The 12,800-nt window shown below is 37.4% G+C and overlaps 1 protein-coding gene across 1 annotated transcript in view; it reads left to right on the forward strand.

Annotated features, from left to right (window-relative positions):
* Window positions 1-1,305: 1,305 nt before the first annotated feature.
* LOC118688692 (sodium channel protein type 1 subunit alpha-like) overlaps window positions 1,306-12,800 on the forward strand; it is a 52,218-nt gene continuing 40,723 nt past the window's right edge. Inside the window, 10 exon segments of the mRNA XM_036386425.2 lie at window positions 1,306-1,411; window positions 2,110-2,238; window positions 2,948-3,039; window positions 3,956-4,228; window positions 8,510-8,573; window positions 8,952-9,093; window positions 9,241-9,447; window positions 9,896-10,201; window positions 10,925-11,305; window positions 12,491-12,623. Coding sequence (XP_036242318.2) covers window positions 1,332-1,411; window positions 2,110-2,238; window positions 2,948-3,039; window positions 3,956-4,228; window positions 8,510-8,573; window positions 8,952-9,093; window positions 9,241-9,447; window positions 9,896-10,201; window positions 10,925-11,305; window positions 12,491-12,623 — 1,807 coding nt within the window. The 5' untranslated portion in view covers window positions 1,306-1,331.

Consider the following 12,800-nt stretch of genomic DNA (forward strand, 5'->3'; position numbering starts at 1 on the left):
GCTCTAAGCAAAGATCTTAATGATTGCAGCAATTTTCTGAGAAGTTTAGATCGTGGTGCTATTTTTCTTTTTTCATTTTGTTTTTCTTTATCGTATAAAAATATACCCAAAACAATCAAATGCTATCTATTTGATTTAAAAAAAAAATTAAATCCTGGGCTCTCAGATACAAGTTTAGCTGTGAAGAGCTTTCTTTAGTTTAAACTTTTCCAGATATGGTGATGCAAGGAGTTTTAAGGAATAAATAATTTAGAGAGATGACTAGAGGAAAAATAAGTTAACCATTTGGTCTAAATGTGTAGCAGCGCTTATTTTTTGCTGCCCTCATGTGGCCATTTTGAGCCAGGTTTTTGTCTAGTTCGGTTACTTCAGTATTTCCAAATGTTTGAATTGAGGTTATTGCCACAAAAAGGGAAGAACTGCACTGTCTGAAAAGGCAAAGAACATTGCATTGAATATCATGAAGCCCCAGTGGATTGTTCCACCTCCCTAGAACCAGCCCCTTTGAGCTGTTAGTCTGGGTTTCATAGTCCCAGAGTACCTAAATGTTTCTTGCTGGCACATCAAGTAAAAATTAATTTCATTCTAATCTTCACCAGTTTTCTATGCTTTTCAAGCAATTCATGCAACTATTGAAGCATTTTCAAATTATAGCATTAGTAGAAACAGATACACTGATTTTGCTGGGTTTTGAGGAGACAAAAAGTAGTACTAGAAAACTATTCACTGAGCTCTCTATGGATTTCTGTTCACTGATTGAAGCATTAAGCTGGTGTTAGGAAAACATTGAATGCACTCACTTCAGCAACTAAAAACCTTATTCTATGTTTTATTTCTGTGTTTCCAACAGACTGGGTGTGCTGGGTAGTGACTCAGCTCAGCTCTGACTGGGTAAATAGAGGAAACTTTTTTTCCCCTTGCATATGCCAGATCTTTAGTACCAAGCCTGTAGAAGTGAAGGACTAACACTTATTCAGTCATGCCAAGTACTTAAGGCAAACTGTGTATTCCTGCAAGTTATTTGGGTTTTGGCAGTTGCTCAACTCATGTTATCTCTCAGGGTGTGAGAGCCATCTCCTTTCAGGACCAGCTGAAAACAAAATATCAAGACACCAGCAAAGCAACATCAGTGTCAACAAATCGAGACCAATATTAAAGTCTAATGTACTAAAGTGAAAAATACGAGGTTAAGCAAAGTGTATGTCAGTGTTTACCAAAGCCTAAAAGTTCTGTGTAAGTGGCAGTATTTTACTGTACCTAAGCCATGACTGATGTGATATTGTGTGAATAGCTACTGTGTTTTCCTTAACTCTTAGCCTACATTATTCAGCATGCTCATCATGTGCACTATTTTGACCAACTGCGTATTTATGACCATGAGTAACCCTCCAGACTGGACAAAGAATGTAGAGTAAGTTGCAAATTATTTCAATATATATCTTTGTCTGTTCCTCTAGGAGTTACCATGCCAGTAACTGCAGTGCAAGATGTGCTAGCAGGAGCTATCATGAGGCACTATGACTATTTCCTCTCTGAACGATGCAGAAATGTTGAATAATTATTTGAATCTCATTCTAATAGAACAATTGGGTAGAAAAACCATGAAAATAGTTTACAGATAGCATTCTACTGAGATTCCACTAGTTTTCTCCATGGTTTAGCCCTACCCATTGTTTTTACCCTACCTTACACCATTGCATTAGTAGAAGAACCATGGGCACTTCAACGTTCATGTCAGTTAAGAGCAGCATACAAGCAAAAGTATTACTGAAGTGAGAATGAGAATTCAGTGCACGCTTGCATCCTTCCCTCTTTAGAGCCAATACCAGGTGTTTTACATGTTGCTGACTCAGTATCCAGTAACTTATGCTCACAGCTTTCTCACTCAACAGTAAAGGACCTAGTAGTGCATACTTTTAAACTGAATGTCACCTATGAATTTTAATCTGTTATTTATTTGATGAATTTATTTATTTTTATTTGTATACAAGATTACTGTATTTTTTATCTGGCTGTGAAATAAAAAACTCATTTGATCATCACATTTCTCTCATAATACCAATGTAAAATATTGCTACTGATTTTGATTGAATTTTCTGTATTTTTCAGGTATACTTTCACTGGCATTTACACATTTGAGTCACTAATAAAAATCATTGCAAGGGGTTTTTGCTTAGAAGATTTTACTTTTCTTCGAGATCCGTGGAACTGGCTTGATTTCACTGTCATTACCTTTGCGTAAGTTCTTGTTTTTTGCTTTTTCTTGGAAAGAGAAGGGCAAAAAGGGCATGAAATTAGTATCGATACATACCAATTTTGTTAAATGGAAATTCTTTTATGGACTTACTTTTGTCTAAAACAATTTTCACTTTCAAAAATGCGTATTTTGATGTAAACATAAATACTGCAGAAGCCATTAGTACAGCTAGTATTAGAGAGGCTAATTTCATGTCCTGCTTTTTTTTTTTCTGAGCAGAAAAGGAGCTTCCCTTTGACTTCATTCTCCAAACTTACCAATCTAGTTTAGATAAATTTTAGGCTTTCAAAGTAAAATCAGTGTGATACATTTCAGAGACATTTAATTTAGCTGAAGGCTCTGAAAGTATATTGATGCAAGGCAAACTGCAGTGAAAGGTAAACCTCTGACTGTTGCTGTTTAAGTTTTTGCTAAAAACGCCAAAGCGGTCTTGATGAAAGACCCAAGTAAGTAGCATAAACTTTGCCTAAATTCTGAATAACTGTGATTTAATCCTACAGGTATGTAACAGAATTTGTAAACCTAGGCAATGTTTCAGCTCTTCGAACTTTCAGAGTATTGAGAGCTTTGAAAACTATTTCTGTAATTCCAGGTAAGAAGTAACTGGTGTAAGGTGTTAGGCCCCTTTTACCTCCCAACTGTTCCTTTTTATCCTGTCATTGTGTTTGTGTGTGAACTCCCCTATTACAGATATGTGACAGAGTTTGTGGACCTGGGCAATGTCTCAGCGTTGAGAACATTCAGAGTTCTCCGAGCTTTGAAAACAATATCAGTCATTCCAGGTGAGAGCGAGGTTAAACACTGAGGCTGACTTTAATTCAATGAAACAGAATTCATATTTTTTAAATATAAATCTTATTTCTTTCCACAAAAAAAAGCAGGAATCAGAAGATATCAGGATTTACTGAAATCTCTGATTCATTGCTTTTGAAAATGAGCATTTTCCTTTTGAAATCAGCCTTTGAGTTTAACAGATTCTTGCATGAGACATTGCAGTACACAGTGTGTGTGGTTTGCATCGTATGACGTCAAGCTTTCTTCTCCACATTCAATGAGTATAAGTAACCCTAAAGTTTTCTTACCCATGTGTATCCTACCTACATGACGTTATGTGGTATTTTTCGTGAATATCTGTGTCTGAAAAATAAAACTGTTTGAAATGTTGACTTACAAAGAAGATGAAGGAATAAGATAATAAAGAATAGCATGGGTGTTGCATGGGGGATTTATTATCTTAAAAAGCTACAATTTTCCAAACCATTTCCAGTTTTATAGCATTAAATTTGAATCCTATTTATTGTTGAACAGGCTTTTTACTACTGTCTTCTAAAAGTAGCATGTTATAAAACTGATAGTAGTAAAGGTTTGGAGCAAGATGTATTGACAAATGAAAAGAAAGATGTTTACGTGAGATCAGTGTACAGCATGAATAAAAATAATTGCTTGTTTTATCATTGAAACAAGTTGTTTTGAAATATATGCAACTCATTCCATTCACAGTTTCAAGTGGACATAAATTTCAGCTGTTTATTCATTTTCACAAGAGAAAAAGCTCTTCACAAAAATGTTGTTTCACAGACATTACAATCATGTATTTGGGCTTCTGCATGAAATCTATAACTTTTCTGGGAGACATTGTAAATTTTGTGCTTTGAAAAAGTTTCCAACATCAGAATAAAAACTCCTTTCCATTTGCAGGCCTGAAGACTATTGTAGGAGCCCTGATTCAGTCTGTGAAGAAGCTCTCAGATGTCATGATCCTGACTGTGTTTTGTCTGAGTGTATTTGCACTGATAGGGCTGCAGCTGTTCATGGGCAACCTGAGGAATAAATGCCTGCAGTGGCCTCCAGAAAATTTTACTTTGGAAACAAATATTACTTCCCAGCTAAACAGCACCATAGGTGAAAATGGTACATTGCTTAATTCAACAGTGACTCCATTTGACTGGAAGGGGTACATTGAAGATGAAAGTAAGTATTGTCTGCAGAACTCTCACTGAAGTGGTTTGTGGCTGACCCAGTTCTTAGAAGGAAGGAGGGGAAGGGACAATACATTTTGTTAAGACAGAGTCAGAGAAATATTTTCTCTCTCATACGTCTGCTCTAAAGGCCTGCATGGAAGAGGGAGCAAGGAACATGGTCTTGCTGCTTGGAATAGCTCTTTTTGTCAACTCCATCTGCCAAATTCTCATCTCCCCTGAGACAGAAAAGTCTTAAAATTTAATGCTCACAGTTCATGTTGTGAGACAGGTTTGCAGAGACTGTAGATGTAAATTAAGAACTAAAGGGGAGAGAGAGATAGAAAAGATATTTCAGTGACCAGAAGAGAAGTCGTGGGGTCTCTAGATGAGTCTCCTCACTTGGGTATCCTTTCCAGTGCAGCAGTGACCACAACACTTTTCCCACAGCATCTCTGTGATTTTTATTATCATCTCCTCAAATTCCCTACAGCTTGCTCCTTCTTACAGTGCTATTAGCACTAATTGGAGTGCCCTTTGATCAGAGTGGATGCTGCACGGCTGCCTAGTTTTTAAGCTTGTACATGCATGTTATTAGGTCACTTAATATAAAGCCACAAGCAAAGAATAGAAAAAAGGAGGAGAAAAAGAGATGAATCTCACACCAGAGACAATTCCTTCCTGTGAGCACCTGCTGTGGCAATAGTGTGTTTGCAAGTGTCATGTCATGAGAATAAAAGTGACATGAAAGACACAGGAAAAATAGTGCCACAGAGGCTCTGGAAAACACTGCCACAGCAGCTTATGTGTAAGGCTGCAGGGAAAATGAAAGGCAGGATAGAGAAGTGCAATTGGAACAAAATAGAGGCTGAGGCACCTAAGGCACTGCAGGGCAGCCAGGACTGACTAATTAAGGCTAAAAGTCTACAGCCAAAAAGCTAAATAATATCCTGCTCACATAAATAAATTACTGACCAGGAAGACAGAATTACCCCTGTATTTAGCATTACTGCAGTTGCTACTGGAATACTATATAAAGTTCAATTTAGATAGAAAGTTGAAAAAAATGGAGGAAGTTCAAAAAAGAGCAGAATGATTAAAGGCTTGGAAAACATGCTTTATACCAAGATAGACCAGGAGCTCAGCCTACTTAGCATATCAAAGAGAAGGTTTAAGGGGTGATTTGATCACAGTTAAAAAAAATCCATAGGGAACAGAATTTTCATCGTAGACATATCTTTGATCTAGCAGGCAGAGATATAACAGGTTCAACAGCTGCGAGTCAAAGGCAGACAAATTTTGAATAGAAGTGAGACAGCTTCTAACTGTGATCACACAGCTAATCAATGACTATGATGGATTATAATTTGAATTCCCTAAACCAATCTTTCTGTGAAACTCAATTTACTTGAACATGTGAATTCATGGAGATCCCATGCTATGGGGTATGACAGTCTAAGCAGTCTCCTAATGAAGGCCTAGACTTCGAGGCCAAACTTAATTTCCTGACTTTTTAACAAAGAATTTATGAACTTAAGTTCTGATTTCATTTGATTTAAAGAAGACCTGAAGCCCCCTGAAAATAAAGCTTAATTGAATTTGTTCCAGGAAATACTTTATTGAATGGCTACATCTGCCTTTGGTATATTTACAGAATTTCATATGCATTATGAAATTTATAATGAAATTACAAGTCTTATTTTTAATTTAATAAGGTTTTCCTTGCCTACCAGCAGTTTCAAAGAGAAAAATTATCTTCTCACAGCTTCCTGCTCTCTTTTTGCATGTGGGTGGGCAGACAGGATGCAAAAACCAGCTGCTTCACAGGGCAATAAGCTGTTCTTTACCTGCAGCTCAGAGCAGTGCAATAGCAGTGTCTTTTGTAGGAATTATGGAAGTTATGATGCCATTATTTGTGTATGCTATGCAGAAAAAGGCATGTAAGCCCTAATTTTACCAGTGAGCTCATTTTTGGAGACACCATTTAGAGGATCTTTATGTAAGCATTCCTGTCATTAATGAGTCTGGCACTTTCTTCCCCCCTCCACCCTTTTTCTTTTTCCAAGATAAGAATTTTGATAAACTTAGCTCCAGATAAGCTGAGGTTTCTTTCCATAAGCAATTTTTTTCTGAGAAAAAACATCTCACAATCTATTTCATGAAATAACATTTATTCTCTGTGTTTCTCATATTATACCCTATGTTTACTCAAACAGCTTTAATCTTGCTTGAAGTTAGGTGCTCACCTATCAGGGAGCTTTTCCCATTTCCCAGTCAATTAAACAGGAGCCAAACTTACACCCTTGGTGTAAAGAGGAATTTTTCACTTATCTTTGGTATACATGCTTATACTGCTCAGCTTGTGTGTTATAAAAATTTTCCTATTATGATAATATTTTGAGCACTTGCCCAAGTGTATCAGTGCACTCAGAAAAAGCCTGTGTGCACAGGAGCTGGCAAGTGAAGCAGCCTTGCAGGACACACCTTGTCTGAAGCACAGAACCTGAATGCAGAGCTGCTGTAGCAGTTCAGCTCAGCTGCTGCAGTGCTGATCAGGACTGACTGCTCCATGTAAACCGCATCAAGGCAGCTTTGAATTCTTCCCAACAAGCTGCTATGTTCCAGCATGTTTTAATCATGATTAGCTGACATAAGGCAGAATAAAATTTGCTTCCTAAGGGTCAGCTGTGTCCAGCATCCTGTCAGCTTTCTGTTTACAGCTGTGCTTCAGCACGGAGCAGCTCTGCAATGCACACCAGCCCAGAGTGACAGCAGCCACACACAGGGCTGTGCAACTGGCACAGCACAGGGGATTGCTCCCTGTGAGATATGGATACATCTTTAGACACTGAAAATTAGTCCTTTGCAAAGTGTCAGAACAAGGTCTACTTAACAGCTTAAAGACTCACTTTTCCAAATGGTGAATTTTGCTCACAGGATGGAGTGATGAGGCTGGCCCAGGTACTGTTTCCCTTCTGCAGCAAATCAATACGTGCTGAGCCAGCAGCTTGTGACACCTCCTCAGACTCAGAATTCCTTAGTGCCTGTAGTAGCCTGGCTTGGGCAGCACAGGTAGAGTCAAGATGAAACTCAGCTGCACTCATTTTCAAAGGCTATCATTTTAAGGGAATCTAACAGGACAGTTAAATGGCAAAGAAATCCAACATGAGGTTTAAATGGTCTCAGAAAGCAAAAAATGTACCACCCTGATTCTGAGGCTGCTGTGATTCAGAAGTGTTGGAGCCAGGGAGGTGCTCAGAGGAGCATCACCACTGTCCCTGCCCTGTCCTTACAGACTACCTGAGGCAATATTTTGGATTCCATCAGAAATGGGACACATGGTCTGACCCTGTATAAAAATCATCCTTCTGCCTGTGACCAAATGGGAGATTGTTATTACAGGAGAGGCTTGTCCTATCATAATTCTTCCAAAAATCAAGACTTTAGCAATCAAGACTGTAGGTATCTGCTTTGAAGGGGAAAAGAAAAACACTTCTCAAGGATACAGTCAAGATGAATCTTAATAAGCACAAAGTTTTTCTCATCTCTTTGTTCTTCTAAGAAGAGATAGGTCAATGTCATTGTTATTTAAACCATCTAAAATGTCTTTTAACTATGGCATTGCTGTACAGACATTGGGATGATTGGTTGCAGGGTGATTTGGTGGAACTTTACCAATTTATTTTACTAAGGTGTCCAATAATTTTGTCATGTACTCCTAAAATCTTACTTAAAAAGTTGTGGCTGCTGCAGTAATTATGTCTGAGTTAAATTTAGGTGTATGCCAGGGCCTTCATACAGTGGGTGAGCCACAACTGCAATGTATGCACACCCATGGCCATCAGAGCCACTGGAAGCTGGGTAGGTTTTTGCAGGGTTTACATATTTGATAACTGTCACAAGTGCTCATGAGCAACAAACTGAAACCCCTGGAAATACCGATCAGGAAATTTTGAAGAAATTATGAAAACATTTTTTTAGATAGATTGTAATTATTCTAATAAACAACAGTACATTATTTCAAAAAGGACTGTTTAGCTCAGTGATCAGACAGAAGGGAGAATCCACATCCAGAAGCATTTGACAGAATTTTTAGTAAATTTTGGCATATTACCAGTGAGTGCTGTGAGTGATAATGCTTAGTGAAATTCATAATGTCATTTACTCTAAAACTGTTGTCCTGCTGAGAAAATAGCACTGCTTGTTTAAAATTGGGTCAGAAATCACCTTAAAACTTTTAGAGATAATGGCTATGATTTGAAATTTATAATTTTTTAAATTCTTTTTGAAACAGGTCATTTTTATTTTCTGGAAGGGCAAAATGATGCTCTGCTTTGTGGAAATAGCTCTGATGCTGGGTAAGAATGAATTTCATCATATTATTGCACTGTGTAGAAATTAGATCTATATTCCATAGATGCACAGTTCTAGTGGGGGTTATTTTGAGTGACCACTTTCTTTCACATAAGAAAGACTTTTATACTGGGCTTAAGTTCTGTATTCTTGATCAGAGCTCAGTGGACTGCTCGGTAAACTGAGTGTTTGCATGATGAATAAGTAATTTAGTATCAGTATAGCTCCTGCCTGGTAGATAAATAAAGAAAGAGCAATACCTGATGACGAAACCTGGCAAAACATGTTATTTTGCAGTTCTGGCTGCACAAATGAGTACACTAACATCCAGGTGATAATATTAAAATATGATTAAATAGGTAATGTCCAGTTTGTCTTTGTAGGCAGTGCCCAGAAGGATATACTTGCGTGAAAGCTGGCAGAAATCCCAATTATGGCTACACAAGTTTTGACACATTCAGCTGGGCTTTCTTGTCACTGTTTCGGCTAATGACTCAGGACTTCTGGGAGAACCTTTATCAATTGGTGAGAAATTTTTAATGAAAAATAGACCAAATGTGTTTGTATCAGTGATGCAAAAGGACAAGAGTCTATTTTCTTATCTGAATTTTAACAGTATGAAAAAAATAACTGTTAACATATACTTGCTTATATATGTATTATTATTTCCAGACTCTTCGTGCTGCTGGGAAGACATACATGATATTTTTTGTTCTGGTGATTTTTCTGGGCTCTTTCTATCTGATAAACCTGATCCTGGCTGTGGTTGCCATGGCCTATGAAGAACAGAACCAAGCAACCTTGGAAGAAGCAGAGCAGAAGGAGGCAGAATTTCAACAGATGCTGGAACAACTGAAGAAGCAACAAGAAGCAGCACAGGTATCATTTATGGTGTAATAATGCAGGACTTTAAGGAAGTGAGTTTATTGGAGATATTCAACTTCTGCTTCCCAAAACTGGAAATACAAAGCACCCTGTTGGTCTTTCCATGACTGAGTTAGCTCAGAGATTTTCTATTCTGCACTGAAGAAGGGTATATTCAAAACTAGGTATGGGTTGTTCACTCTGTTTTTCTAGTCTAGTGCAATTAATGCAGTCTGGTCAATTTCTACATTTAAAATTTACTCATGAACGATGAGAGAAGTCTATGACCAACACATATCTTGAGTCAACTGATTAATAATAATTAGAAGAAAAACCTAGGGAGAGGATACCCTATGGAAAGTGTTAGGGAGTGGGACTTCTGGAGTAGAAATTATGTATAAGTAAATTAAAGAAAGGAAAACATTAGTTCATGGTTTGCTCAACTCCTTCTGCATCGTGGCAGGCAGCAGCGGTGGCAGCAGCAGCAGTAACAGCATCTGCAGAGTCCAGGGAGCCCAGTGCTGGAGGAGAAGCAGGAGGCCTCTCAGAAAGCTCCTCAGACGCGTCAAAATTGAGTTCAAAGAGTGCAAAAGAGAGGAGAAATAGAAGGAAAAAAAGGAAACAGAAAGAGCAGTCTGGAGGAGAGGAAAAAGATGAAGATGAATTTCACAAGTCTGAATCAGAAGACAGCATCAGAAGGAAAGGTTTCCGATTGTCTATTGAAGGCAATAGACTGACATATGAAAAGAAATATTCTTCTCCACATCAGGTATTCTCTATAGTTGTTTTTTTTTTTGGTAAAAACATATTTAAAGCATCATAGGCTGTTGCAAAACTCTTTTAGTCTTCCTAAAGTACAGTAATATGATTCTACTTCATAAACAAAGGAAATTCTGATACTTTATATTACTGTTGCTAGGGCTTGAGAGGAAGTGCTCTAGCTGCTAGATTGCCTTGTAAAAAAAACCCTCAGAATTAAATGTAACCTCATATCTCTGTTATTTTAATGGCATTATTTAAAAATATTAAAATATTCTCTGATTATGTAGGGTTCCTTTTAGTATGATTACATATAACCGGTTAAAATGCTACAATATTTTTCTGTTATGATAGTCTCACATTTTCCTCTTGTTTCAATGATGTTTGAGCCAACGTTTGTCACTATGGGCAAGATCCCTCATACATGAAACAGAGTGCATGTGTGGACTTCCTTTTTTTCTCAGTGGGAATTATACAACTAATCTATTTGGCAACTTCAGCTGAAAAAGGAGTGTTCAGCACTGGTTTTGTCTTAAGAATCCATAAACAGTGATACTTCTATCTGCAAAATATATCTCTAATGAAATACATGCAAAAATTTCACAGCAGCATGTAGCTTCTGGGTAATATGGTTACTCTTATTTAAGAAAAAAAGAAAACCAATGCTAATCTAATAACAGTGCTAAGTTTGAGGATTTCAGCTAATATTCACGTATTTTTTATTTGCCTGCAGTCTTTGCTGAGCATTCGTGGCTCACTGTTTTCCCCAAGGCGCAACAGCAGAACAAGTCTATTCAGCTTCAGAGGTCGAGCAAAGGATGTAGGATCAGAAAATGACTTTGCTGATGATGAGCACAGCACTTTTGAAGACAACGACAGCAGAAGAGATTCGCTCTTTGTGCCACGCAGGCACGGAGAAAGGCGCAACAGCAACATCAGCCAGGCCAGTAGGTCATCCAGGATGCTGGCAGTGTTTCCAGTGAATGGGAAGATGCACAGCACCGTGGATTGCAATGGGGTGGTTTCCCTGGTTGGTGGACCATCTGTTCCTACATCGCCTGTTGGACAGCTTCTGCCAGAGGTGATAATAGATAAGCCAGCTACTGATGACAATGTAAGAAAGTTTTAAATAGCTCAGGCATGGTGGCCTTTTCTTACTGCACCAGCCAGTGTTTTCTACAGAATGGAACCCTTGGCAATGCTTCCTGGTTGGTCAAGCTATGAATGCTCCTGCATCTTGTAAACTCTTTAGTAAATAAAACAGCTAAGATAGGTTTGCAAGCTAAGCATTTACTTACAAAGATTCACATAACTAACAAATGCAAGTCACAGTTTCCAAGTCATAGAATAATAACTTACACATTCATAAAAATGCTATGCTTCCGTGTATTACTGTGCCATACTTTCCTTTAGCTGATCTAAAGGTCCATTTAGCTATCATAGTTGATATACAATGGAAAATATTATACAAAAATGTTATATAACTGCAATCAATATGATGCTGTATTACCACTATCAAAATTAGCATTATTAGTTAATTTTGATATCCCTCTTCCTTATCAGCCTGGTTAAAAATGTAAGGAAGTTGTCAATTCCTTACTACCATTTATTTCTCATTCCTACATATTTTCCATCCATTTTTGGTGGAGTATTGTAGAATAGACAACAAAGAGTTCATTGGAAGATCAAAGTTCAATACATACTTCTAAAAATGCAAATGTCTGCGTGAACATATTGGCAGCGCGTATTGCTGCCATTCTCTTACCATACAAAGGTAAGAGAAAATGTCTCCAAAAAATTTCTTGCTTAGTTAAAATTTGTCTACTCAGACTGCTAAAAAGTACTAGCATGAGGAAGCATGAGGAAGTCAGACTTTTCTTACTTGCTACAGTTTGATTAGGAGAAAAGACTATTATGTTACAAACCCCAGAATATCCTGTCAACAGGAGCAAGGAAAAAAAAATTACAGTTTGAAAAATTTTGTGCAATATTTTGGACTCAACCCTTTTCCATTTGTTTAAATTTGTTTAAATGTTTAAAGACTTTTCATATCTTAAAGAAAAAAATGCAAAATTGAGTAAATAAACTCTCTGTCAATCTTCAACTGTAGGTACCTGTGACCCAATGGAATTCTGAAATGATTTAAAAGTTACTGAAAAGTAATAAAAGTCCGACATGATAAAATATGAAGTGCACGGAGCACGTGTCCAAGCTAAGACACTACTAACAGGCTTATGTCGTATTTGCTTATCTGGTTGTTTCTCCAAAGTAGTCTCATCTTCTATCGTTCCCTGTATAGGGCACCACGACAGAACCAGAAATGAGGAAGAGAATATCAGGTTCTTTTCACGTTTCTATGGACTTCTTGGAAGATCCAGCTTTAAGGGAAAGAGCCATGAGTATTGCTAGCATCCTCACAAACACTGTGGAAGGTGTGTGCTATGCATAGCTTAATATTTAATACTGTTTTTCCCATAGATTTCTAAAAGTTTGAGTTGAAACTTGAAAACAGATTTAAAATAGCTTAAGTACAGATAACATCCAACAAACTGACATATATTTATCAGTAAAATCAAAGCTCTTTATTCATTAAGGTTATTACATAACTA

The sequence above is a fragment of the Molothrus ater genome, chromosome 7 (genome assembly GCF_012460135.2).
Source record: "Molothrus ater isolate BHLD 08-10-18 breed brown headed cowbird chromosome 7, BPBGC_Mater_1.1, whole genome shotgun sequence".
NCBI classification, from domain to species: domain Eukaryota; kingdom Metazoa; phylum Chordata; class Aves; order Passeriformes; family Icteridae; genus Molothrus; species Molothrus ater.